Raw genomic sequence first — 26,920 nt, forward strand, 5'->3', positions numbered from 1 at the left:
CCTGATTCCAAGCCCAATACTGTACCATCCACTGCACCACCTAGCTGCCCCGTGGCAATCCCTTTACTCCTTCCTAATTGATCTTTTAACCCATTAATAACTAAGGAGATCAGGAAAGGCTTACTGTAGAAGAGGTAGCCCTTGAATGGTGCTTTAAAGAAAGCTAGGAATTCTTGGAGGAGGAGGTGAGAACATCAGGGACATGGAGGTGATATATGGAGCAGTGACTCTACTAATATCTCCAGATTGGGGAGGAAATAAAAGGCAGTAATATAAGATCAGTCTGGAGAGCTGTGTTAGAGTCCAATTGTAACTCTAAATGCCAAACCAATGTTTGTATTTTATCCTAGAGGTAAAATAGTAAGTCACTCCTGTTCCTTGAGCAAGGGAGGGATGTGGTTACACCTGGGCTTAAGAAACATTAATTGGGCAGCTATGTAGAGCAAAAGTATCAAACAAGAGGGTGAACTAGATTAAAGCGTCATTGGGAAATATTTAACAAAATAAATAAAATAAAAATATCATACTGACATAATATAACATTAGCTTGTTTTTTTCTAAGTCAATACCTGACCACAGGGATCCTTCCATACTGTCCTTTCTATTGCGTTTGACACCCCTGATACAGAGAATGGATCTGAAAGGGGAGAGGCTCGAGGCTGGGAGGCTCATTAGGAGGCTCATGCAGTAGTTGGAGTCATTGAGGATGAGAGAGGGAATGGGGATGGGGGCTGGAAAGACAAGGCAGTGGATAGAGTGCTGAACTTGTCATTGGTCAGACATGGATCTGAATCTGGGGAAGTCACTTAACCTCAATATCCTGGTCTTTAAGATGAGGTGGTTGGAGCTGATGGCCCCAAAGGCCAAATCTGTCATCCTGCAGATGTGAGAGATTTGGGGGAAGGGGAACGGACAGGACTTGGCCAAGAATGGATGTGGGGAGAGTGAGGAGTTCGTGATGATTTTGAGGACACCATTATGCTGAATTGAATAAGTTTACATTTTAATACAGATAAATGTAAAGTTTTTCATTTGGGTTCAAAAAAAATCATCTTGACGAGAAAAAGGTGAGTAAGGCGCGGCTAGACAGTAGTTTGTCTGAAAAAGTTACGAGCTGAGTCAGAGGTGTGATAAGACAGCCAAGAACAGGGGTGGGGAACCTGGGGCCTTAAGGCTCCTGGCCAAGAAGATATTACAATGTCAGACTGCTTTAAGAGAGGCAGAGCTTCTAGGAGAAGGGAGGTGATGGTCCCACTCCACTTTACACTGGTCTGACCATGCTTGGAATATGTTTTAAGGTCTTGGTACCACCTTTCAGCAAGAACACCAAGAAACTGGAGACTCTCCCAAGGAGGGCAGCCGTGCTGATGAAGGGTTCATACTCTATGAAGTTTGGTTGAAAGACCTGGGTCAACAGAAAAGAAAGTTATTTCTGTTCTGCTTGGTCTTGGAGCTCAGAACCAGGAACAATGGGTAGAAGTTACCAAAAAGCTAATTTAGTCTTAATGAAAAGAACAATTTCCTAAACATTAGGGCTCTCCAGGAGTGGCCTAGGCTTCCTTGGCAGGGGGTAGGATCCCCTCCCTGAAGGTCTTCTACCAAAGGCCAGATAACTATTGGGGGTTCGTTACAGAAGGCATTTGTATTCAGTTATAAGCTGGACTGTGGTCCCTTCCAAGTCAGAGGGCCTGTGATCCCTGGCATCATCAGTAATGATTTCCTGACCTTTTTTACAAGTCACTTAACCCCAATCTAGAGCTTATCTGAACAGGTGTGGAACTAGACAATCTCTAAGATCTCTTTCAGCTTTAACCATGATTTATCCCCAGCCCAATTCCAAGTGCTACTTACCTATATATAGGGTCGGTCTTAGGAGTAAGTTCTTGGGAAGTCTGGGCACCAACCATTAACGTCTTCTCAAATGACATCACACTTGTGCCTAAAGTTCCATCATTAGGCAATCATTCCTTTGGATTAAGGATTCATGTTTTTAAAAGGAATAAATACTCCTTAGAATGATAAGTTACATGGATGATATGGCTAGAGAGCTGGCCTTAGAATCAGGAAAACCTGGTTTCAAGTACTGACTGACACATAACTGGCTGTGGTACAAGTTGTTTCAAGTCGCTTAATTTCTTATTGCCCCAGGATGCATTCTAAGATTATCAGTTATAGAGCAGGTAGTGATCTGCTTAGGCAGAGGTATTTGCCCCTCCAGGAGTTCCTTACAAATCACAAGTCCATTCCCTTAAAAAAAAAATCCATCGCTCTTGCCATCCCTCCGAGCTGTTGTCCTTGTCTCATACAAATACCGAAGAAAGAACCGTCTATACCTGTTGCTTCCAATTTCTCTCCTTTCATTCGTTTCTCATCTTCGCTGCAATCTGGCTTCCGACCTCCTCATTCAACTGAAACCGCTGGCTCCAGAATCACCAATGATGTCCTAATTGCCAAATCTTATGGCCCTTTCTCAGTGGATGGAGCCCTCGGCCTGGAGTCAGGAAGACCAGAGTTCAAATACAACCTCAGACACTTAAGAGCTCTGTGACCTTGGACAAGTGACTTAACTCTACCTCAGTTTCCTTATCTGTAGAAGGAAATGGCAAACCATTCCAGTATCTTTGGCAAGAAAACCCCCCCAAAGGAGTCACAAAGAGTTGGACACAACTGAAAATGACTGAACAACAACAACACGGCCCTTTCTTGATCCTCGGTCTTCTTGACTGAGACTTTCTACAACATTTGACCCTGCTGACCACCTCTCCCTTCTCTGGACTTTTCTCTAAAACTTGGCTGTGGCACCATCTGTCTGAATAGTCTTTCTCAGTCTCCTTTGCTGGATCATAATGTGTGAACCTCACCCTACCCAAGGCCTCTTCTCATCTTTCTCTCTGTGCTTTCATTTGGTGGCCTCCTTGGCTTCTAGGATTCAGTTAGCATCTCAATGCAAATGACTCTCAGGTCTGTAGGATCCAGGCCCTTTCCCTCTCCTGAGCTCCAGGCCTGGCTCTCCAACCACCATTTCACCAGGATGTCCCATAGTTATCTCAGCTCAGTATGTCCAAAACAGAACTCCTTCTCTTTTCCCCCAAACCTACCCTTCCTCTGAATTGCCTCACTTTTGTGGAGGGCACCACCATCCTTCCAGTCACCGGGTTCACGGTCTAGCTATCGTCATACCTCCTCACTCCTATTCAGAGCCCATAGCCCATCAGCTGCCAAATCTTGTCATTCCGACCTCCCTAGCTTCTCTCACATCCATTCCCTTCTCTCCACTCAAATAAGCAGCATCCTGACCTCACTACTCCCACTTGGATTATTTAATTGGTCTCATTACCTCAGTCCCCTCCCCAACCTCAACACTGCTACCAAAGTGATTTTCCTAAAGGACGGTCCATGTCACTCCCCCAGTTCAAAAAAATGTGGAGGATCCCTGTTGTTTGTAGGATCAAATATAAACTCTTCTGTTTACAACCTGGCCCCATCCTAGCTTTCCAGCCATATTACACATTACGGCCTTTTTGCTGCTCCTCATGCATGGCTATCTGCCTCATCTCTATGTTTTTCCTTTGGCTGGTTGGCTGTGATGCATGGTACACTGTTCCTCTTCATCTACCTGGCTTGGAATTCCTATTTCCTTAAGAATTCCTTCACTCAAGCACCAATTTCTACCAGGAGACATTTCCAGATCTCCACAGCTGCTAGTGCCTTCCTTTCCCGGGTTACTTTGTATGTGTTTTCTATATACTATTATGTGTGTGTGTTGTCTCCTCCATTAAGATATAAGCTCCATGAGGGCAGAATCTGCAACATAGCAGGTGCTTATTAAATTCTTGTTGATCGATTGATCTAAGACATGAAAGGGTTGGGATATGAATTGGTCGTTGAAATATCTACTCCTGTGAAATGACACATTTCTTTGGAGACGCTGGAGTACCGCCACATTTGGAGGGACTTAGGATACGGAAAGAAAGCTGCATTTGGAATCAGAGGGCCTGGGTTTGAATTCTGGCACTATCACCTACTACCTATGTGACCTTGGGCAAGTCACTCCCTGGGCCTCAGTTTCCACATCTTTAAAATGAGAAGGTTGGACTAGATGGCCCTTAAGATCTCTTTCCACTCTTAATCCATGATCCTATGACTGTGAGGAAGGTATTCTTTAAAGGCAGAGGGAGACAGGAGATAAGAAGACAGACCTGGAAGATGAGATTTGAGCTGATCTTTGGAATATTAGTATTAGGTGAAAAGCTCACTTTCCTACTACTTTTCTCATATGCTCAACACTTGAAAATCTGGGTCATTACTGAATTTTTAAACCAGGTAAAAAGGCACCACACCTGGTCAAAATATGAGAGACTGAAACAAAAATCAACTGCCTCAACGAGAGGAGAAAAATGAGCAAAATTCCAGGAGATGAGGTTTGAATTCTGCTCCCTCTTTCAGCTTCCTCTGCCGGAGTTTCGTGGTGGACGACCTGAACCGCGTTGCCGTGTATGAACTCTTAGCAGACGCAAAGATCCAGCTGAAGGCACACTTGGCCCATTTCCTTCTGGTATGTGATTTATCGATTGTTGCCTTATTTCATAAAGAGCATATTAAGCAGTGAACAAAAGCGAGGAAGAACTAAATTAGAGGCAGCTAGGTGACAAAGACACCAGAGGGCTAGATCTGGAGCCAGGAGACCCGAGTTCAAATTTGGGCTCAGATACTTACTAGCTGCACACCTCTGGGCAAATTGCTTAGCCTCTGCCTCAGTTTTCCCAGTGGAAAATGGGGATAATGATAGCATCTATCTTCCAGAGTGATTGTGAGGGTAAATTAAGATAGTATTTGTAAGAACACTTTACAAACCTTAAAATACCGTATAAATGCTAGCGATTATTATTAGTTCAATGTAATGTGCAGCGTACAAAGATAATAATAATGATAATGACAGTTAATTTATATATCATTTGAAGGTTTGTGACGTGTTTTACCAAAACTATCTCATTTTATCCTCACTACTGTTATGATTGCAATTTAACAAAAGAGTAAACTGAGGCAGCTCTCCAAACAAGATAACATTTATTAACAGAGGCTTGCTACTTGTCAATAAATGGGCTGATGGCTTGTCTCCATTAATGCCCCCCTCCCCAAACCCTAGCAAAAGGACAGTTCTCCTTATATAGGTTTTGGGGAATGCAGAACAAAGAACAGAACCAGGTAGATGACATCATGGGATTGAGGACATTATGAGTGGTTACGGATCTGAGGTGCAGGGAACAACGTGATTGATTGAAAGTTTGGTAATGGAGGCTAGCAATGACCACCCCCCCACCTTTCTTCTCTCATGAGACTAAAAAGTGCTCTTTGTTAGTGTCCGGGTGTGAGATAGTGGCCCAAACTTTTGGACAGCAAACCAGTCATCCTTGAAGGATAGCTTGGTGGCGTGAAGATCTCAAGCCCAGCTCTCATTCTGTTCACGCACGTTTTCCAAGGTCAGCAAAATTCCTTGAAGCGACAATAGATGTATTTTTAAACTTTAACTCATTACAGGCCACCTGAATTCTGAACTAAGTTCAGAGACAAAAAACCATGACTTAAGCAGTGACAGAACCAAATCAATTACTTTTGATCCTATGATCAATTAACAGAATCCATCTTAAGCTTCTCACTACAACTCAGTTAGGCGCTATTATTATCCCCATTTTATGGGTGAGGAAACTGAGGCACAGAGAGGTTAAGTGATTTGTCCAATGTCTCATAGCTAAAGGTAGCGAATGTCTATGGCTATGTTTGAACTCAGTAATTCCTGGCTCCAAGTTCAACGCTATCCATTTGACCTTGGGCAAGACACTCGACCCCTCATTGCCTCATGCAAATTTCTCTAAGAAGTTGTGTTATAGATTGGTATTGGTGGAGGGAGTTTCCATACTAGGAATCCTCCACACCCATGAAATCACAGATCTAGAACAACATCACACAATCGACATCAAACAGTCATATTTGGCAGAATAAATGAAGTCTTTCTTTCCAGGATCATTGTAAAAGGGGACAACTTTTTGAATGTTAAAAACAAAGAAAAATAAAGGTAGTGGGATGGGGGTAGGGAGAGTGTGAGGAGAAGAGTGGTCAAGAACACTGGAAATCTCTCAGGGAGTAGGAGCTTTGTCAAAGAACCAGAGATTCCCCTTGATTAATCATTTAAACCACCCCCATTAAGAATTCTGCCCATAATTAGATTGCCTGGTCATTATGTTCTGTAATGTTTGAGAATATTAAAAAGCAAACAAAAAACTACCACAAAAAAGCATTCTCCTTTACTACTCTCTAATGGTCCAAGAACCCTGAGTTGATGAGAGTTACTGTCATTGTCCTTCTTACTAGCTGGAGACAATCAGCTCTTCTCCTGAGTTTTGGTTAATTTATTTTAAGAAACCTTTCAGCTTGGGGCAGCTAGTGTTTCAACAATCTTGCTAGCAGCTGCTGTGGCTGTGTAAAACCAACAACAACCAGCACACAGAACGCTGCAAGCCCAGGTTCTTTTGATCTGCTTTACTTAGGAAAGCAATGTTAAGGGGTTAACAATCTCAATTTCTTCAAACATGCAAATATCATTCACTTAGTTCAGGGGAAAAAGCCAGCCCCCTGAACTTCCAAGCAAATACAAACAAATTACAAACATCAACAGACAGACTTTGTCTGATTCAAATCTCAATTCATAGTTACCAGAGTTTAACAAAGTCCAAACATCCAGGTTTACAAGCTGGAGGGCTCTCAACTACATCTGCCCAGAGTCTCCACATCGGCACACCCCCAAGAGCGAAAGCCCTTGCAAATAGCTCTGTCTTCTCTTTTTATGTATTCTTTAGCCATCATCAAATGCCATCTGAGTGACCAGAACTTAAGCTCTTACTATTGGCTCTGGTCTTAGCAACTCCCCTTAGGACCCTGGGGGCTTCACACCTACATCAGCTTAGCACCTAGTAGCTAGGGGTTTTGGGCCTACTTGGGAGTGAAGATATAATCAAACCTCCCTTCATTGGTCCCACCTGGTGCCCCACCTTAGTTACCAACGCAGCTAAGTGACACAATGAGTAGAGCCCTAGATTCAGGAGAACATTAGTTTGAATCCAGCCTCAGACACTTGACACACTTACTAGCTGCGTGACCTCGGGCAAATCACTTAACCCCACTTGCCTCACCTTCTCCCGTCAAAAAAAAAAAAAAAGAAAGAAAGAAACCTTTTGGCTTACTTTGTAGTGAGAGAAATTGTTATTTTGCTATTAATAACCAATTATTAAATTAGGATCCAGGATTTTCTCTTTATTTTCCCATTTAAAGCCCAGCCTTAGTTAATTTGTTTGCTGTATTACATATTCTCAAAACATTAGCATATAAGCTACATTCAAAGTAAAAAAAAAAAAACTCAGTCTCTGAAAGACATGGCTGATTAATGAGATTGCTCTAACTCTTAGGGAACCTGCACCTGGGTTTAGGTGGGACTCCACTCAACCTTACTTCTTTTTAGAGCGTAACCAGAGTCCAGTCTGCGTGAGTTCTTGCCCGAAGGAAAACAGCCTCTGTCCCTGTACCCCTCCATTAGAATTTAGGATGATCCACGAAGGAAAAAATCAACCAGAGTGGTCTGGATGGAGATGGATTTCTCTATCCAGATTGCTGGAGGCAGCTGAGTATCATGATCAAGCCATATACTCAGCAGGAGGAGCTGAAGACTTCTAGCCCACCTCTTTATTAAATGTCCACTAGTCAGGGTTGATTTTCTCTTGTCAGGTGCATTCTCTTTCGAAAAATATTTAAGGCTTTCAGGCTTTCCATGGTTTGGCTTTGGTTTTCTAAGAGATGCCATGGACCATAAATTTATTGATTATTAGCTAGCCTAATTAATAATTGATTATTAATTACCCAGAACCTCTATCTCTCAGGTTCTTTATTTATCACAATTGTAGTACTTGGGATACTGGGGAAACTAAGAAACCTGTTAGCTTCTCCCATCAGTCCCTTTAGTCACTCCTGAATTTCCCCTCCCTCAGTACTTATTAACAGACATAGTTCCTGTATTTTGGTGGTATGGATCCTTTCTTATTTGTGTTCATTTTCTCTCATCTTGTCTGAAGAGCTTTGAATACTGGCCTTCCTTTTAATATCTTGCTGATCTCAGCATCTGGTATGACGCACTGCATTTAGTGAGCTTCCACTAAATAAATGAAGCCTGCTGATTGACTTCTATTTTCCCATTACTGTTCAAGTACACTGAGTTCTTGATCATGGAGGTGTAGCTAGAGTGTAGTGAAAAGAATGGTTGGCCTGGAACTCAAATCTTGCCTCTGGCACTAATAAGCTGTGTGACTCATGGCAATCAGTATTTATTAATAATCATCCATTATGTACCAGGGGCTAGGGATACAAGTACAAGTCACTTCCCTTTGTGCCTCAGTTTCCTTCATCTATGAAATGGGTCCCTGGGGTACCTATCTCCCAGAGTTGTTGTGAATATCCAATGAGATAATGTACATACAATGCTTTCCAAACCTAATATTTCTATGTCACTGTCAGGTACTATTGTTATCTGTCCTAATAGAATAGAGTAAGAGAATAATTCAGACTTTAGACTGAGCTTTGAAAGACCATATTATTTACATCTAAATTATTTGCATGGTAAGTAAGTTGTTATTTAGTCATTCAGTCCTGTCTGATCCCAATTTGGGGGTTTTTTTGGCAAAGATACTGGAATGGTTTGCTATTTCCTTCTCCAGCTCATTTAACAGATGAGGAAACTGAGGCAAGCAGGGTTAAGTGACTTGCCCAGGTACATGCAGCTAGTAAGTGTCTGAGGCCAGATTTGAGTTCAGAAAGATGAGTCTTCCTGACTCTAAGGCTGGTATTCCATGCACTGCAACACCTAGCTGTCCTAACATTGTAAGCATACCACCTCCATTTAAATGTAGCTATATTCTAATGTTTTGAAAATTTGTAATACAAACAAAATAATAAAACCATTCTAAAACTCATGGCTGTTGAGTTTCTCCATCCTGACTCACTTAACTCACTCATCTCCTGTTTTCTATGCAATCCTGGGAATTATCTTCCCCAATTTTCCCTACTGAAATGAAGGACTAGTTTAAACCAGAGGCTTGGAACAGGAAGATGAGGATCTTAGAGTTTATTTTTTTCTAGTTCCTGGAGACTGGGAATTAACTGTCTGGGGAATGAACTTCCTCATTTTTCCTACCAAGAAAAAGGATGATTTAAATCAGAGAACTCTCTAGTTAAACCCTATGATTCACACCTTACTTGGAGCAAGATGGTAAAGGTTTTAGAGTTTATTTTTCCTAGTTCCTGGAAACTGGGGTCAACAAATGTGTACTAGTTAAGGAGAGTAGGTGACAATATCCATCAGAACTTGATAGTAAATTCTTCTCAGCCCGAATAATCTGCCTATGAAATATCATAGATCTGTTTCTCACTACATTTTGGAGATCACCAAGAAATGGTTAAAAAAAAAACTTTGAAACCATTCTTCTAAAATAGTTCAAATGTTATGCTGCTGACAGGTTATTTTCTGCCCTAAGATTACATTGTCCCTCTTTGATGTAGTTATCTGCAACTTTTGTCTTGAAGCAACAAAAATTTGGGATTGTTACTGGTTTTCTTAAGGGGTATCTTTAAATTTTCATTGGTTAGTTCCAAGATACTCATTTATCAATGTAATCAGTACTTGTAAGGAACTTGTTTAAAAGGATTAACTTAAAATAACTTAAAATACAAATATGTTTGTGCTATTGGCAGCAGCAGCCTGCAGTCAGGGCCTGGGACTGAGGGGAGGGTCAGAGGTTGAGTGGGTTTCTATCAGTTGACCTGCTCACAAGTCTGAGTTGAAGTGGCTACTTGTGATCTGGGGCCTAGGGTTGAGTGACTATGAAAGTTGAATGAGTTTTGCTAGCTGACCAGCCAGGTGAGCAGCTACTTGGTAGAAAGGGTGTAGGTGGTGTTGGGGAATCCAACAGAAAACAAATGTCAGAATGCCAGAACGTTAGAAATTTCCTTGGGGTTACCTTTGACCCATCCCTTTTCTGTTTCCAGTAGCTCACCATGTAATCTTAGACAAATCACTTAATTTCTCTGGGTTTAGGCTCTTTACTCGTAAAGTGGGCTAGATTATTTCTAAGCCTCTTTCTAGCTCTAATTTTCTTCTGTTCTCCCATATTTAGTCATTCATTAAGTCTGTATATTGTCCCCTCCACATGTTTCTGGTGTTTATACCTGCCTCTCAATTCCCACTGCCACCAGCCTGGTCCAGGCTCTCAATCACCTCCTTCCCTAGACAACAGACTCTTAGCTCATTGACTTTAATGTTTCACCTTCTAATTTACCTTGTATATCATGTTGTTAAACTAATCTTCCTAAAACATCATTTTGATCATGTTTTTCCATTGCTTCAAAACCTATAATAACAATTCCTTGTCGTCTATCAAGGCAGATAGGTGGCATAGTGGATAGAGTGCCGGGCCTGGAGTCAGGATGAGCTGAGTTCAAATGTAGCCTAGGACACTTACTAGCTGTGTGACCCTGGGCAACTCACTTAACCCTGTTTGCCTCAGTTTCCTCATCTGCAAAATGAGCTGGAGAAGGAAATGGCAAATGACTCCAGTATCTTTACCAAGAACACCCCAAATGGCGTCATGGAGAATTGGACATGACTGAAACGACTGAAGAAAAACTGGCTATCAAATTAAGCTGAAACTTCCCTGTGCTTGGCACATCAATAGCCATACCCATTACACTGTGAACTCCTTGAGAGCAAAAACTATCTTTTACCCTTCTTTGTATCCCCAGAATTTAGCACAGTGCCAGGTACACAATAGGTGGCTAATAAATGTTTGACTGACCTACCCTATGTTGTTGTGGTTCTGACACTTTTTCAGTCCTGTCTGACTCTTTGTGACCTAATTTGGGGTTTTCTTGGCAAAGATACTGAAGTAGCTTGCCATTTCTATCTCTAGCTCATTTTAAAGGTGAGGAAACTGAGGTAAACAGGGTTAAGTGACTTGCCCGGGTTCACAGGGCTAGTAGCTGAGGCCAAATTTGAGCTCAGGTCTTCCTGACTCCCCGCCCAGCACTCTATCCACTGAACCACCGAGCTGCCTGTACTCTCCTATACCACCCATCCAAACTGGTTTTCTACTATTTCCCAACATAGACACTTCATTCTAGTCTCTGGTCAATCTCCTCACTTGACTAGAAATACGTTTTCAGACATGTCTTATCTCTCCCCTCATGGAATATTCTTTTCCCTCCTTCTACCCCACTGTCAAGGCCTAGCTTTAATCCCACCTGCCTCAGGACACTCAGGACTCTGGTTTTATGTGATACACTCTTCTCAGACCTATAGCACTTACAGACTCAATAGAGTGCATCCCACAATTGAACACCTAATTAAACCTAACGTATCATGTTATTCTCTGTTTCACGTAGTTTTCTTATCCCTCCTCCTCCCCCCAACTAACTTGTTGAAGAGAATAACTGATTTATGTTTTTGTGTCTCCCAGAGCACCCAGCATGGTGTGGTAGAATAATGGAATCATCAGTTTATATCTAGAAGAAATCTTAGAGGTAGCCTTGTCCAAACTCTTTGTTTTATAGGAAAACCCAAAGAGATTAAGTGGCCGAAGTTCCATAGGTGGTTGAATCAGGACTTGAAGGAAGGTCCTCAGACTCCCATTTCGATGCGTTCCCCACCGTCCCACGGCGGTGCTCGCCCTGGCCAATTTCAGTTACTACTTGCTAATTGATCAACTGATGAGGCTTTCTTTCATAAGAAAATTCTCAAGAAATTATAAAGATTATTATATTATTATATTGTTTATATTATTATTATTATAAAGATTAAAATTATAAAGCACACTTATCACATTTTAAAGCATGGATTTTTGAACAGGTAGGCTTTTTTCCCCAAACATTTTTAGCTCTTTTGGTTCTAAGAAAGGACACTTTTTTGCTGTCCTCCAAGAGGAGCTCATTATATTCCAAGAATAATTTCCATGTTTAAGATGATCACTGAGGCAAAATTTTTATTCCCAATGACAGCTGGATTTTTCTCATTGGAACAGCACTATTCCAAGCCCACCTCCACCATTAAGAATGAAAATTATATTCTTGCAGCTTCTATTTGAAATTTATTTTTAAAAACCCACCTTGCCATGTTTCAGTGCTTTGGAATTTAAGTTACAAACAAATTATCTACAGATTTCTTTTTTCACTTCATGGGAGCACCGTTGGAGCCGTTACATTTATCCTATACATGCCCATATATTCTTTTTAGGCAGCTGCTAACGGTAAGGTTTTATTTTTTCATCCTTTCCCATCACCGGCTTTTGCTTTGACGAATGCCTGTTATTGACTTACTGAGGTAGCCTGGCGGTGCAGTAGGTAGAGAGCTGGACTTGGAGTCAGGAAGACTCAAAAAGCAGCAGGATTTTAAATCTGCCCCCAGACACTTATTAGCTGCATGATTCAGGGCCAGTCATCTAATCTCTCTAAGTCTCAGTTTCCATCTGTAAAATGGGGATAATGAGAGTGAGCATCTGCCCAGGATTGTTGTGAGGATCAAACAAGATAACTTGTGTAAAGTGTTTTGCAAACCTTAAGGCACTATATAAGTGCTAACTAATTATTATTTAAGCTAACTATTCGTTGTTATTGTTCAATCATTTCTGTCGTGTCCAACTCTCCATGACTCTTTTTAAGGTTTTCTTAGCAGAGACACTGGAGTGGTTTGCCATTTCCTTCTCTAGCCCCTTTTCCAGATGAAGAAACTGAGGCAAACAGGGTCAAGTGACTTGCCCAGGGTCACCCAGCTGGTTAAGTGTCTGAGGCCAGATTTGAACTCATAAAGTCTTCCTGACTCCAGGCCCAGCACTCTAGCCACTGTGCTACCTAGCCGCCCCTATTATTATTATTACTAGTCTCTTAGAAATGAAGGCAGTTCTTTTTTTAAAATGCAGGTCACATAGGCGCTCTCATTTCTATTCTATGCAGTTCCCTATTTCCTTTTGGGGGACTATGCTGGGTTGGGAGAATTGTGTTTATTGATTAAAATATATAAGGGAACAGAAACAATTTCATTGTTGTCTCTGTGTCCGTAGTACCTAGCAGGGTACCTGACCCATAGTAGACACAAGCTTGGTGATTGATCATTTAGCTTAATGTTCAACTCTATATCCCCATCTTCTATGCAATCCATCCAGTTTATCAACATTTATCAAATGCCTACTATGTGCCGTAATAGCTGGGGATACAATCAATAAAAAGACAGCCCCTGTCCTCGAGGATCTTACAGTCTAATGGGGGAGAGATAACACACAAAGGGAGACAGGAAGAGGGAGAGGGTGGACTTGTTCTGTGGTATTGAAACCCAAAGACAAGAAAATGCAGAGTGGAGTGACCTGAGAGAGTCCAGTATCTACCTTCTGTAAAGGAAGGCATTGGGAGGAGTTTGGTCCTCCAGCCCTCCAGTCAGAGGGGAGAGGAGGCTGAAGGAGGAGGTGTCCATCAAGCCTTGACGTGATGGTAAGATTAGAAGTGATGAGGTTATCCTGGGAGGGGTAGATTGTTTTGTGGAGTTGAAACCAGGAAGAGCAGCAGAATAGAGTGAACTGAGTGACCCATCTTCCCCTCTGGATATATGACTTATGCTTCCATTTTAGGAAAGCTTCCTCCATGATCATTTGAATGGAGGTGCACATCTAAATTGGTGAAAAGGGGAGAACTTGTGTGACCCTTGGCAATTAAATCAATCAACCAACTATTATTGATTAAACATCATGTGCCAGGCATTATGCCAGGTGCTGAGGATACAAGTCCAGTCACTTAAGGGGCTATTCCTTTCACCTAGTTTTATCATTATCCTCAGATACACACAATCTGGGAGCTAACTGTCCATTACCATCCCTTCAAGAGAAATAAGGTAGAGGAGTAGCATAGGGTAATGCCACAGAGACTTCCATAACGTAGGTGCTTAATACATTTAAATAAAGTTAATTTATGAGATAGATGATGTGTCTTGGGGTTAAAAAATAACTCTTTCTTTGGATGAAACTTCTGTGTTACCTGAGAACTCGTAAATGTTGGGTACCTTTTGCCTTATTTTCTTTCAACAGCACCAATTTTGTATTATACCGGTGGGAGAATTCTCTACAGAATATGTGAAACCCAGTGTATACTGCATTGCCAGTTATGGGCAACTTGTTAATCAAAGGTATGTGCTTCCTTTTCTCTCCCCTCTCCCTTTAATCTTTTCTAACACAACACAGAGCTGTGCCTAGCAGGATGTTTTAATCCCTTTGTGACTGAAATATTGTATTTGACTTCAGGTATGATCATAGGTCATTTTGTTAAAGGTCAGTGCTTTCTATAAAACAAAACCAAAAGCTTAATCTCTGCAGTATGTTCAGAAGGCCACGGAATCAGGAAGCAGAAACATCAGTGTTCAGGGGAAGTAGCATAGACTCAGTACCCCGAGGACAGCAACCCCCAGTTCTACTCTGAGCCTAGTTCGGCTCTGATTCATTCACTACATGACTGGTCAAGTCCTTTTGTCTTCTCTTCGTGTCTGAGTCTCTTCATTGCTAAGACTGAGGTAATCATGGTCTCTCCTCAGTTACCTAATGTATTTCTTTGGGGTTTTGCGGATTTGTTTTTTGTATGGATTTTTTTTTAAAAAATCTTCATATGCAATTATGGAAGCAGATGCTGGCTCTGTGCCAAGACCGAGGAGAAATTAGGGAGAACCTAACAGGAATCAGGGTGTGAATCTGAAATAAATTAAGTATGTACTTTGCCTCTCCTCTGTTTCTTATCTATATGTTTTCAAGAGATCTTTATGTCACAATATTAATTATGTATTATGATTGTAATATCAATTTTAATCTTTTACATTTGCATTGTCCATTTTTGCTTTTCAAAGGATGTTCACCCTGTTTATCTCATTTGATCCTCATAACCACTAATAGGACAGCTAGATTTACCTCCAGCCATTCCCATTCTAGCCCCCACCTGAAACTGAAGAATCAGACTATTTTTCCACATCCTGGCCACTTGCATTGGCCAGATTGTGGCTCTAGGCCAGCCTCTGTGCTTTGGGGCAAAAAATAGTGTTTTGGTCAGAATATTCAGGCAGGAAGCAAGTATGGTTTGACATAGACTTGTGTCCTGTAAAATTCTTGAGCTAGGGGCATGGACTGCTGGAGCTGGACAAGGCCTCAAAGGTCAGCTAGTCCAAACTCCCTCATTTTACAGGTAACAAAACTGAGGCTGAGGAAGGAAAGGAAGAAGAATTTATTAAACCCCTGCTATGTGCCAGGTGCCATGCTAAGTGCTTTATTAATATTATCTCATTGATCCTTGTAACAATTCTGTGAGGTTGATGCTATTATCTTCATTTTATAGTTGAGGAAACTGAGGCAAACAGGGTTAAATGACTTGCCCAGAGTCACCCAGCTAGTATGTTTCAGAGGCTGGATTTGAACTCAGGTCTTTCTGACTCCAGGCCCAGCACTCTCTCCACTGTGCCATCTAGCAACCAGAGAGCTAAAGTGAGCCTAAAGTCACACAGCCCATAAGAGACAGAACTCAAACTCAGATCTCCTGGCTCTAGGTCTGGTCCTCTTTTCCTAGCACTGTGCATCATTCTGTCTTCTGTCCTCTATACCTCCTGTTTCACAGGTAACACATGGGAGGCACTGAAGTATTTGGACTTTGATCTCTTACAGGTTCACTCTTGATCTGGTCAGACATGAAGACAGCTTTGAAGGTGTTAATAATCTTATTTTATTCTAGAATAGACTTCTCAGAAGCTTTGCTGATAATGGGAGCACCAACTCCTACAGTATTCCCTAATCATCCTTCTCGCAGAGGCTGACAAGAAGTGGAGGGCCACTACCCCTATGTCTCGGTGGCATCAGTTGAGACAGAACAGGCACAGCTTAGGTACTCCCGCAAATCCCCTCAAGCCCTGAGGGGGCTTGTTGAGGCACATGCAGCATTACACTGTGATGTTCCCCTATGGGTTCCCCACTCACTGACCGGTGCCCACCTGCTTTATAGGGCATCAGACAAAGAAGGCATATTGCCAGCAGTAGCCTCCAATCTTATGTCACCTCATCCTTGTATCTCACTGCACAGTTGCAGTGGATTTTTACAATTTAAGCATAAATGTTTATATTATTTATCATTATATGACACTGCACAATCGTGGTGGAGATGTGTTGAACCATGATCATGAGAATTCCTATCTAATACCCAGGAACAAGAGATTGTTATGGCTATGGATCCTGGGAACTAAACTATAACAAATAATAACAAAAATCCATCTTACATACACTAAAATCCTCTTTACTTACATCTCTCCCCATCCTTTTGCCTGCCTGATACAGAGTTATGAATAGCAGCACAGCAGAGTAGAAGGAGTCCTAAGCTTAGGGTCATGAGGCTGATGCTCTACTGTTTATACGCTGTGTGGCCTTAGGCAACTCACTGAACCTCTCTGAACCTCATTTCCCTTATCAACAAAACAGGTGGGTCATCATAACTGTCCTGCCTGCTTCACAGGGTTGGGATGAGGACTAAAAGTGCTCTGTACACCACAGTTGTAAGATATCATTGCTAAGAGCTGCTGACTGATAGTTCTTTGTGTTTTCCTTTTTTCTAGAATGTGTGTAAAAAAAATAATACCTGTCCTTCAGAAAAAGAATTATTTTAAAATTCTATTTTTAGTTCCTCCTGTGTCCTTTTAGCACATGAAACTCCTCCAACGGCATTAGTTTTGGACGCACTAAGTGGTGGAATGCTTCCCTTCGTGCCCCAGGATCCCTCACCTTCTGAATCTGTGTTCCAGGGCATCATCCTGAAGTCACCACAGGTAGCGCACCTCTTTATGAATATGGCTTCCAACAAGTCAGGCTCAGTAAAGACTTCCTTGTCCACTCCGGCCTAAAGTGAAACTGCCTTCTTCCACATCTCTCCAGCAGTGATGAGATTTGGGTACAGAGCTTAATTTGACAAACATTTATTTAGTGTCTATTATATACAAGACACTGTGAGTACACACAGAGAGGATCCTCATAACCACTAACAGGACAGCTAGCTTTAGCTCCAGCTAGGGGTGCTCCAGCCATTCTCATTCTAGCCCCCACATGAAACTGAGAAATCAGATTTCTCCACATCCTGGCCACTTGCGTTGGCCAGATTGCGACTATAGGCCAGCCTCAGTGCTTTGGGGCAACAAATAGCCTCTGGGTCAGAACATTCAGGCAGGAAGCAAGTACAGTTTGACAAGGAGATTATATTCTTTTGGGTAGATAAAAGTTGTGTAGGGAAGTTTGCCTGGAATGTAGAATTCTTTTGTAGAATTTAGACTGGAAACAAGTCAGATTGGAGAAAGCTTTAAATGCTAGGTAGAGAAATTTGTATTTTACTCTGGAGCAGTAGTTATCAAAATATGGTCCTCAGACACTCCCCTGCCCCCGCCAAGGATCCCCAAGACCTTTTAAGAGGGTCCATGAGATAAAAGTGTTTTCATAATCCTACTAAGATGTTATTTCCTTATGAAAATACTCCTCCCTTTTCCAACTACATGAGGCTAGATTTGCTTCACATACTTTGACAAAAATAATATATTGTAACAGATTGAATGCAGAAATAGATGAGAATCTAGCTCTTAAACCAGATATTAAAGTGATTTGCAAAAATTTGTAAAATAATGCCATTCTTCACTAAATTATTTTTGTTTTGCAAAATATGGTGGTTTTTTTAAATCTTCAAAAAGCATGTTATGTTAACATGTAATGAATTTATTATTATTTTTAAATGAATTAAATAATTATTTTTAAAATTATCAGTTTTAATTTTTAATACAGTAAATATTAATAGATATAATCAACATAAACCAAAGCTCTTTGGGGTACTCATTTATTTTTGAGAGTATAAAGGGGTCCTGAGACCAAAAAGTTTGAGAACCACTACATTGGAGGCAATGGAGGGACACTTATGCAATTGGACTCACAGCTTAGGAAGATTATTTTGAAAGTTATATGGGCACGTGGGTTGGAGAGGAGAGAGGCCAGAAGTAGGTAAATGAGTTAGGGGGACATTGCAGAAGTCCAGCTAAGAGGTGGTAAGGATAAACTAGAATAGAATAGTAGTTGTCTTCATGAGTGTAGAGAAGGGGTTAAATATAAGGGCTAGAAGAAGAAGCAATTTGGTTTAATAGAGTTTTCAACCCAGAGCTGAAAAGACCCAGGTTCAAATCTCTGACTACTGGCTTTGCAACAATGGGTAAGAGACTTAATCTCTCTGATCCTGAATTTCCTCATATGTAAAGCAGTGCTAATAATTCCTAGAGTTCTAATAATTCCTTTAGTGCCTGTTGTTCAGTTGTTCAGTTGTGTCTGACTCTTGGTGACCCCGTGGACTGTAGCCTTTTTGTCTTTCACTGGCTCTCAAAGTCTGTCCAGATTCATGTTCATTGTTTCCATAACAATATCTCATCCTCTGCTGTCCCTTTTTCGTTTTGCCTTCAATATTTCCCAACATCAGGGCCTTTTAGAGTGAGTCTCATCTTCTCCTTAGGTGGCCAAAGTATTTAAGCTTCAGCTTCAGTATTTGACCTTCCAGTGATTAGCCTGAATTAATTTCTTTAAGTATTGACTAATTTGATCTTGCTGTCCAAGAGACTCTCAAAAGTCTTAGGTTTGTTGAGAGGCTTAAAGGAGATCTTATATTTAAAGTGTTGTGGAACCCTTAAAGTCCATATAAATGTCAGTTGTTATCATGGTGGAAATAGAATAACCAAGATTTGATAACTGATTGGATGTTGATGAGTTGAAGGAGAGAAAAGGACTGAGGTTATGAACTGCCCAATGAGGTCTCTGTTACATAAATCTTGTATCACCATTTAGCCTTCCATATATCTACTTCTTCCATATTTCTTTCCCCCCGCTAGACTTTAGCATCTAGACCAGGCCTTAGACTTCTCTGGATGCCTGTAACACCTATCACAGTATTTTGCATACAGTGAGTGCTCCATAAATGATTACATTATAATTGGTTAGGTGGGACATATGGTTAATGAATGACACCCACTAAAACAGTTTAAAGGTCTGTCAGTAGGTCAGGATCTCAGGATTTTTATAATATTGTATTTCCATACACATCTTATTCCAAAGTCCTATACCAGTGCCTCCTCACTGATAAAGAGCTGACCTGGGCTCTTGAAGGCGATGTCTGCGGAGCTCCAACTCTGGCAGGGTCCATTACTAATACTTGGAGGACTTTGAGTATGGCTACACTGGTGGACTCTATGTTTCTTTCTGAGGATGAGTTCAGAGGGGCTTATTATCAGTTTGGACATTGGGTGGTGACTTTTTCAGCTGCAGAAACTGTCACAGACTAGGATGTGGGGGCTGTTGATAAATGTTTAATAGTCAACTTTCCAAAGCACTATACACTTTAAATTGAATTTGTATTATTAACATTTTTCCCATTTCTTTCTTAAGTCTAGAACAGAGTTTTCAAATTCTCAAGTGGAAAAATGTTTAACAAAATGAAATACAATACAACAAAGATAATGTTGATTTGTGGCTTTCTAAATCAATGTGCAGCCCTCAGGGATCCAGTTCTGAGTTTAACATCACTGGTGTAGAGTTTAGACAACCAATGATCAATAAATCAAGCCTTTGTCAGTTTCTGAGATGTAAATGCTCACACTGGAAGCTAGGCAGTGCAGTGGATAGAGTGCAGGGCCTGCAGTGAAAGCTCATCTTCCTGAATTTAAATCCAGTCTCAGACATTTTACTAGCTGCGTGACCCTGGGCAAGTCACTTAACCATGTTTGCCTCAGTTTCCTCATGTGTTAAAATGAGCTGGAGAAGGAAATGGAAGACCACTCCAGTATCTTTGCTAAGGAAATGCCAAACGGGGTCACAAAGAATCAGACACAACTGAAACAGCACAACAAATGCTCACAGTTGGTGTATGTGAGCCTGCCTACTGGGTGGTGCTCTGTGAATGTCCAGAAGGTACCCTCATTGCTGAGAGCACAGATCCTTTAAGAGTCATTATCTTTGGGCTCTAAGCTACATGCCCTTGAGGGCAAGAAATATTTCATTTTTATTTTTTTGTCCCTAGCACCTCCACAAGACTTGTAGATTTTAGAAACATGATAAATATCTGTTGAAGAGAAGTTATAGACTCCCTTACTTCCTGCAAGACTCCTTCAAGACTTCCTTCAAAACATCATTCTTATACAGGAAGCCTTCCCTGATCCCCTCAGCTACCAATGCCCACCCTCCGTATACTACCTTGTATCTGCTTTCCATTTATTCTCTATATACATGTTATCTCCCCCAGTAGAATGGAAGTTCCTTGAGGACAGAGATTTTCATTGTTGTTTTTACATCACCAACACCTGGCACTCAGTAGACACTTAAAAGTTTTTGATTAATTGATTGAATTGAATCAGTTGCAGCTGTTAGACTTGAGAATTTCTTTCTTTGTCTTTTCCCTTCCTAGAATCAAGTTACCTTGACTGGAAGAGTGCCACAGCTGGGCCAGTATGTCTTCATTGTCCATTTTTGTCAGCCAAATCATCCCACATTTCCTGCACAGGTGGTTGTAGAAGGAGGGCAGCTGTGGTCAGGTGAGCTACCATGTTTATTTCCAGAACTGCAGGCTTTTCCTTTCTTGCCAAGACATTAAGTGAGGGATTCTATGGGTTCAGTTACTGTATCTATGCCAATGACTTCTAGAGGTTCTTATAAAGTCTTAGTTTTTCCTAAACTCCAGTTCTGCTCCACCAATTAGGTGTCACATAACCATCTTAAACTCAGAATGTCCATAGCAGAACTCAGCGTCTTTCCTTTCAGACCTACTACTTCTTTAAGTGAGTACATGAAAAGGCCTGAGCCTAAAAGGGCCAGGTCTCCCATTGCATCCTGGGTCATCTCTAGTGATCCTGGTGAGTATCAGGCCACTGGACCCAGATGGCTCTGGAGGAAAAAGTAAGGCTGGTGACCTTGCACAGCCCTCCCTCACTCAAATCAAAGTCAACTGCAAGTCATGTCATCATTTCCCTGATGTCATGGTCCTCTTTGAAAACAAAGGACAAACACAACCACTTTTTTGAAATTCTCCATAACTATCAAAGGCACAACTATCTTTCCAGTGACCCGGGTTTGCCACCTTAGTGTCATCCTTGACATCTCATTCTTTTTTAAAATTTCTTTTAAAATTTGATTTTTTTCAATTAATAAGCATTTATTTTCTCTTCCCTTGCTACTGCTCTACTCCCACTCCTGATTAAAAAAAAAGAAAAAGAAAACCCTTGTAACAAATCTGTATGGTTAAACAAAACAAATCCCTGATGTGACCCTGACCAAAAAAGTCTTTCTTTCTGCATCTTGGGTCCATTACCTTTCTATCAGGAGCTGGGTAGCATGCTTCATCATTGGTCCTCTGGACTTGTATTTGGTGTTAACATTGATCAGAGTTCCTAAGTCTTTCAAAGAGATTTGTCTTTACAATTGTATTATAATATGGATATTATAATATAAATTGTTCACCTAGTTCTGCTCACTTCCCTCTGCATCAGTTCATACAAGTCTTCTAGGTTTCTCTCAAACCTTCCCTTTCATCACTTCTTCCGGTATGACAGTATTCCATTACAACTATATGCTATGAATTGTTCTTCCATTCCCCAAGTGACAGCCCTTAGTTCTAGTTCTTTGCTGCTACAAAAAGAGCTGCTATAGATATTTTTTCACATGTGGCTCCTTTTCCTCCTTCTTTGATCTCTTGGAGATTTGGACCTAGTTGTTTGACTCTCCACTTTCACTCCCTTCACTTTCAGCGCCCCCCCCCCACCACTGCTCCCTCTCTTACCCCATTCCTCATTCTCACTTCACGCACCTGCCAAATTCTGCCATGTCTATCTCCACAGTATCTCTCATACATCTCCTTTCCTCCTCTCACCCAGTCACCACCCTCGTCATTTCTCAGCTAGACACTATAGCCTGTTCAGCAGTCTCTTTATCTCAATTCCCTCTCAACTCCAATCCATCCTTCGCATAGCTGCCAAAGCGATTTTCCTAAAGAGCAGCTCCGACCATATATTAATCAAATACAAAATCCTATGGTTTTTTTAAAAACCCTTCACAACCTGGGCCCTACCTACCTTAATAATGTTCTTACACTCTTCCCCTCTTCACATAGTCTAGGGACAATGGCCTTCTTGCACATGACCCTCCATCTCTCAGTTTCTTGCCCTTTCACTATCTCGTCCCCCATTCTTGGAGTGCTCTCCCTTCTTACCTTCTCCTCTTCCTCATTGACTCGCTGGCTTCCTTCAATGCTCAGTTCTGCAGGAACCCCGACACTGCTAGTGCCTCCTCTCTGCTGTTGCCTTTCCTTCATACCTTCTATATCTTGTATGTACAGTTTTCTGCACTCGTCTCCTCTAATTCGAATGTAAGCTTGTTTAAGAGAGTGTTTTTGTCTTTCTTTTTATCCTGACCCTTACTTAGCACATGATAAGTGGTGCCTGGCATATAGTAAACACTTAATTAATGCTTGTCGATTGCTTGGCTTCTTGACTTGGAAGAAACCTAGACAGGGCGCTTATTAAACTTGAGATAAATCAATTCTTGTCTTCCTTCAAGACTCTACAGGAAACACTTCCTGATTGCCCTAGCTTTCTCTTCTGTAGTTACCTTGTATCTACTTTGTATGAATCTTATATATGCTTATATATGTACAGTGTAACAGTAAGTTAAGACTTACTGTGTACAAATTGCCTCCACCATTAGAAAGTAAGCTCCTTAAAGGCAGCACCTGGTCTTACTTGGGGGGGGTGGGGCTGGGTGGGAATGCCAATCTCCCAGCAGCATAGTGCCTGGCATAAAATAGGTGCTTCATAAATGCTTGTTAATTTAGTTGATTTCATCTTGGTACAGGTTCTTTCAGTGCCTATTTCTGCCCTCAAGTGTTTGGCTGCCGGAACTTGGTGATTGCAGAGAGCCAGACTAACCTTAACCTCCATGAACCAGAATTCTCAGTGACTGTGAAGGTTCCAGATGGAAAATCCTTGATGCTGGTATGTTCAGTTTGTTTCTCTCGAAGTTTGTTCCCCCTTCATCTTCATTGATCTGTGGTCTGCCATTTTTTACTATTTACTCATTTTTTTAAAAACCTAACAACATTATTTATATCTTGATAGAGTCAGTTCAAGGATAGTACTGATAATTTTAAAAGTTTGTAAACATCTGTGCTGTAAGTTTTAATGTAACAGTTAAAATATGTCAAACATAATATCGTCGTATATGCTTGATATATGTGTGTACATATATTAATTATACACAGTCACATATTACAAGTATGAATGGCTACATCTCTACCTGGTACCTTATACTCAATATATCCCCAAACCAAGCTCATTATGATGTTCAGATGTCTTTCAGTCTCATGACCCCATTTGGATTTTTCTTGGCAAAGATACTGGAGTGGTTTGCCATTTCTTTCTCTAGCTCATTTTACAGATGAGGAAACTGAGACAACCAGGGATAAGTGACTATCCCAGGGTCACACAGCTAGTGTCTGAGGCCATATTTGAATTCAGGAAGATGAGTCTTCCTGATTCCAGGGCCTGCACTCTATCCACTGTGCCACCTAGCCATCAGTAAGTGTTACTATTATTATTAATCATTATATAGATACAACTTTTCCTGTAACAGTGATGGTTGTGATTCCTTTATGATTCCAGACCAAGAAATCTGGGGAATAGTGGGGTATGCACCCAGGAGGGTAAAAGGTGAGAAGATGGTCAGAGTGCACACTGAAGCGTGTCTGGAGCTAGCCTAGATGCAGTGAGCCATGAGTGTCACCCACCAATGAAGATGGGGGTGGCAAAGGGGTGGCAGGGTGGGGGCGGGTATATTGGCAATCAAAATGGGTTTCAGTGACGTTTGTGTCATCAGAGGCTTTTAGACCACGTGGGTTTAAGTTGTATTTTTGTGACGATTTTAGGTCACGTGGGTGAGTCGCATGTGTGACTCACCTTTGACCCTGAACAAGATATATAAAACCAGAGGCTGGCTTTCTTTTTTTCAGAGCTTTGAGCTGCAGCAGTAGTGACGCATGACTCTGAGGCAGCCGTTGTCAAGCTCCCTGGCTGAACTCAGATGTTAGTAACTACAAAATGTATTTGATCTGTTTGTAATTTGATTGTATTTGCTCTGAAGTTCAGGGTGCTGGCTTTTCCCCTTGAACTAAGTGAACGATATTTGTATGCTGGATTAAAGTAAGATTGTTAACCCCTTAATGTTGCTTGCTTAGTAAAGCAGATCAAAAGGACCTGGGCTTTTGCAGCGTTCTGTGTGCTGGTTGTTGTTGGTTTTACACCCCCACAGCAGCTGCTGGCCGGATTATTGAAACAGTGAAACAGGTTGGGAAGGAGAGGTTGTGGTGGCATGGGTAACCAGGAGTCCCAGGGCTAAAAGGATCAAGCCATTCAGGGCAAGATCTCTGGGCTGAAGAATGCACTCACTGAGCACTTATGATTCTAGTCTTCTGCCAAACTGATTTTCTGTTCCCCAAACACACTCTGTATTTTCCCACTTCCAAGCCTTTGTTCATATATTTACTATATCGATAATGGGGTTACTAAGTTTCTCTGGGATCCCTAGATACAAAGACTTCAGGGCCTTTCCTCCAAGTTAGTAATTTTAAAAAGTCACCCCACAAAAATGGTATGATACTGAAAAAGTTGGTTTTGTTTTTAATAAATATTGCAACAATTTTAAAATTAGAGAACAGGCTTATTCTGTTGTTTTTTTTTAAGTTTACAATTTATTTTTAATAGCTTTACTCATACTTTAAGGTTAAGATATAAAAATGTCAACCTACCCTTCTCTCAATAGTGATGTAGTATTTTACAGAGATAATTTCTGAGAACCAAATACTGGGACATTATCATGTTACCATGTTCCCTTTTATAGGGACAAAGTAGTGTAATAGAAAGAGTGTTGTTTTAATGAGAGGAATTACCTTCAAAGATGTATCCCATCACTGTTACAGAAGACTGCTCTGTTTAGGGAGGAGAGGGGAGATACTAAGGTGATTGTGTGAGTCACTTTTCTTATCTTTTAAATATTCACATACACTACTGACCAAAAAGCAGCATGTATTTAAAGTGGACATAATATTAGAGCTTATTGTTAATCTTATTACATAATCTAATTGCTTATTGCTAAAGGGGATCTTGGTAAAATGGGGGCAGGATTGTTAGGAGGAAATTTCTTTATCTGCCTTAAAGTATTATATAAATGTGAATTAATTGTTCTTATAATCTTGACCTCACCAAGTAGGTACTAATTTCTCTCTTGCTGTCTGGAACATAAAGACTTTTTTTTTTTTTAGGGCCAGGTCCTAGTTGTTCCAGCAGAGAACTATGACTACCACATGCTTCACAAGAAGTCAGTAGACAAATCGTTTGACTTTATCAATAATTGTGGAGGAAACAGTTTTTATATTGAGTAAGCATCGCTTTGGGAACTAGCCTGTGGTTGGCGGGGGAGGCGGTCTGTGAATCTTGAAAACTTGAATCTGCCATCCATATCCAATCTAAAGTGAGGTTGCTATCTGAATGGCATCATGCCCTTGAATCACCCACCCTCCCTGCTGTTCTTCTATCAATGGCAGCTGAGCCAAAATTGAAATGACAAATCTGGAAGCTTTGGTGAACATGTCTTTTCCCCGAATTGACCAATTTACTAAATTGACCTCTCAGGATGCCCATCTGTGCAAATTTGTCTTTGGTGCTTTTGAGTCACCGATGCCGCAGCAGTTAACGGGGATGGTTTCTGAGAGCAGCGCAGAAGACAACACGATGTTATTTGTCTTTTTCCTAGCCCTCTGACGTCATCGAGATTCTGTAAGGACTCTGCCCGCTCCCTGGTTGCCTTCTATAACAACGGAGCCCTACCTTGTGATTGTCACACGATGGGGGCCGTCAGCCCTGTGTGTAACCCAGAGGGGGGACAGTGCCAGTGTCAGCCTAATGTCATTGGTCGTCAATGTACCCGATGTCAAACCGGCTACTATGGTTTTCCATTCTGCAAATGTGAGTTCCTGTTCCAGAAGGCCCGGGATACTTTCATTCTTCCCTCAGCTAAATGGTTTCTCCAATTCTTTGTTTATTTTGAAGGGACAGATATGACTCATGCTGCACAATCAGTGCTGCCAGGAGGGAAAAGGATGAAAATGAATGATCTCAGGCACCAAATGTCTTAGAAATCTCAAATCAGTTCTATTCACAAAACAAAGAAATTTCAGTTCAGGTAGTGAACAAGTCTGGCATTTAAAAAGGTTCAAGAGACATGATTTCTGGGTAATTTAATCATTTTATTAATAAGGCCTGCATGTATATTAATAAAAGAATGGTCATTTGGCCAGCTGTCTTAGACCAAAGACCCATCATGGTGGGTTCACAGTTTATACACCTTTGGAAGACCAGGTGTTCCTCAGGGTGTCAATCAACTCTGATTGGTTAACAATTAATGAGAAAATTAATATTACAATGAGAGGCTGGGCTATATTACAGTGAGTGTCTTAGGGTACATGAGTTGGATCACCTAAATCTTGGTCAGAGAGACTTACCAATTTCCATATAATCTGTCTGAGAAAAGGGAGAAATCAACATTTTCCCAGACCTATCCAAGCAAACACAACGAGTAGGAATGCACCCCTTAGCCTAAACTCAGAATTACTTTTACTGTCTTTGATTAGACCTCAGCCATCCTTGCTGGTAAGTCTTTTAGAAAGATTTCCCACACTGGTTGATTTCTGGATGGGAAAGTAGAAAAGCAGG

General features: G+C 41.2%; 1 protein-coding gene across 1 annotated transcript in view; it reads left to right on the forward strand.

Moving 5' to 3' along the window:
* LAMA3 (laminin subunit alpha 3) overlaps window positions 1–26,920 on the forward strand; it is a 318,911-nt gene that overhangs the window by 174,115 nt on the left and 117,876 nt on the right. Inside the window, exons 25-32 of the mRNA XM_036743735.1 lie at window positions 1,319–1,395; window positions 4,447–4,555; window positions 14,163–14,260; window positions 16,777–16,921; window positions 20,572–20,698; window positions 23,010–23,149; window positions 25,471–25,586; window positions 25,962–26,173. Coding sequence (XP_036599630.1) covers window positions 1,319–1,395; window positions 4,447–4,555; window positions 14,163–14,260; window positions 16,777–16,921; window positions 20,572–20,698; window positions 23,010–23,149; window positions 25,471–25,586; window positions 25,962–26,173 — 1,024 coding nt within the window. The remainder of the gene's footprint in view (window positions 1–1,318; window positions 1,396–4,446; window positions 4,556–14,162; window positions 14,261–16,776; window positions 16,922–20,571; window positions 20,699–23,009; window positions 23,150–25,470; window positions 25,587–25,961; window positions 26,174–26,920) is intronic.

Source organism: Trichosurus vulpecula, chromosome 1 (assembly GCF_011100635.1).
Source record: "Trichosurus vulpecula isolate mTriVul1 chromosome 1, mTriVul1.pri, whole genome shotgun sequence".
Taxonomy (NCBI): Eukaryota; Metazoa; Chordata; class Mammalia; order Diprotodontia; family Phalangeridae; genus Trichosurus; species Trichosurus vulpecula.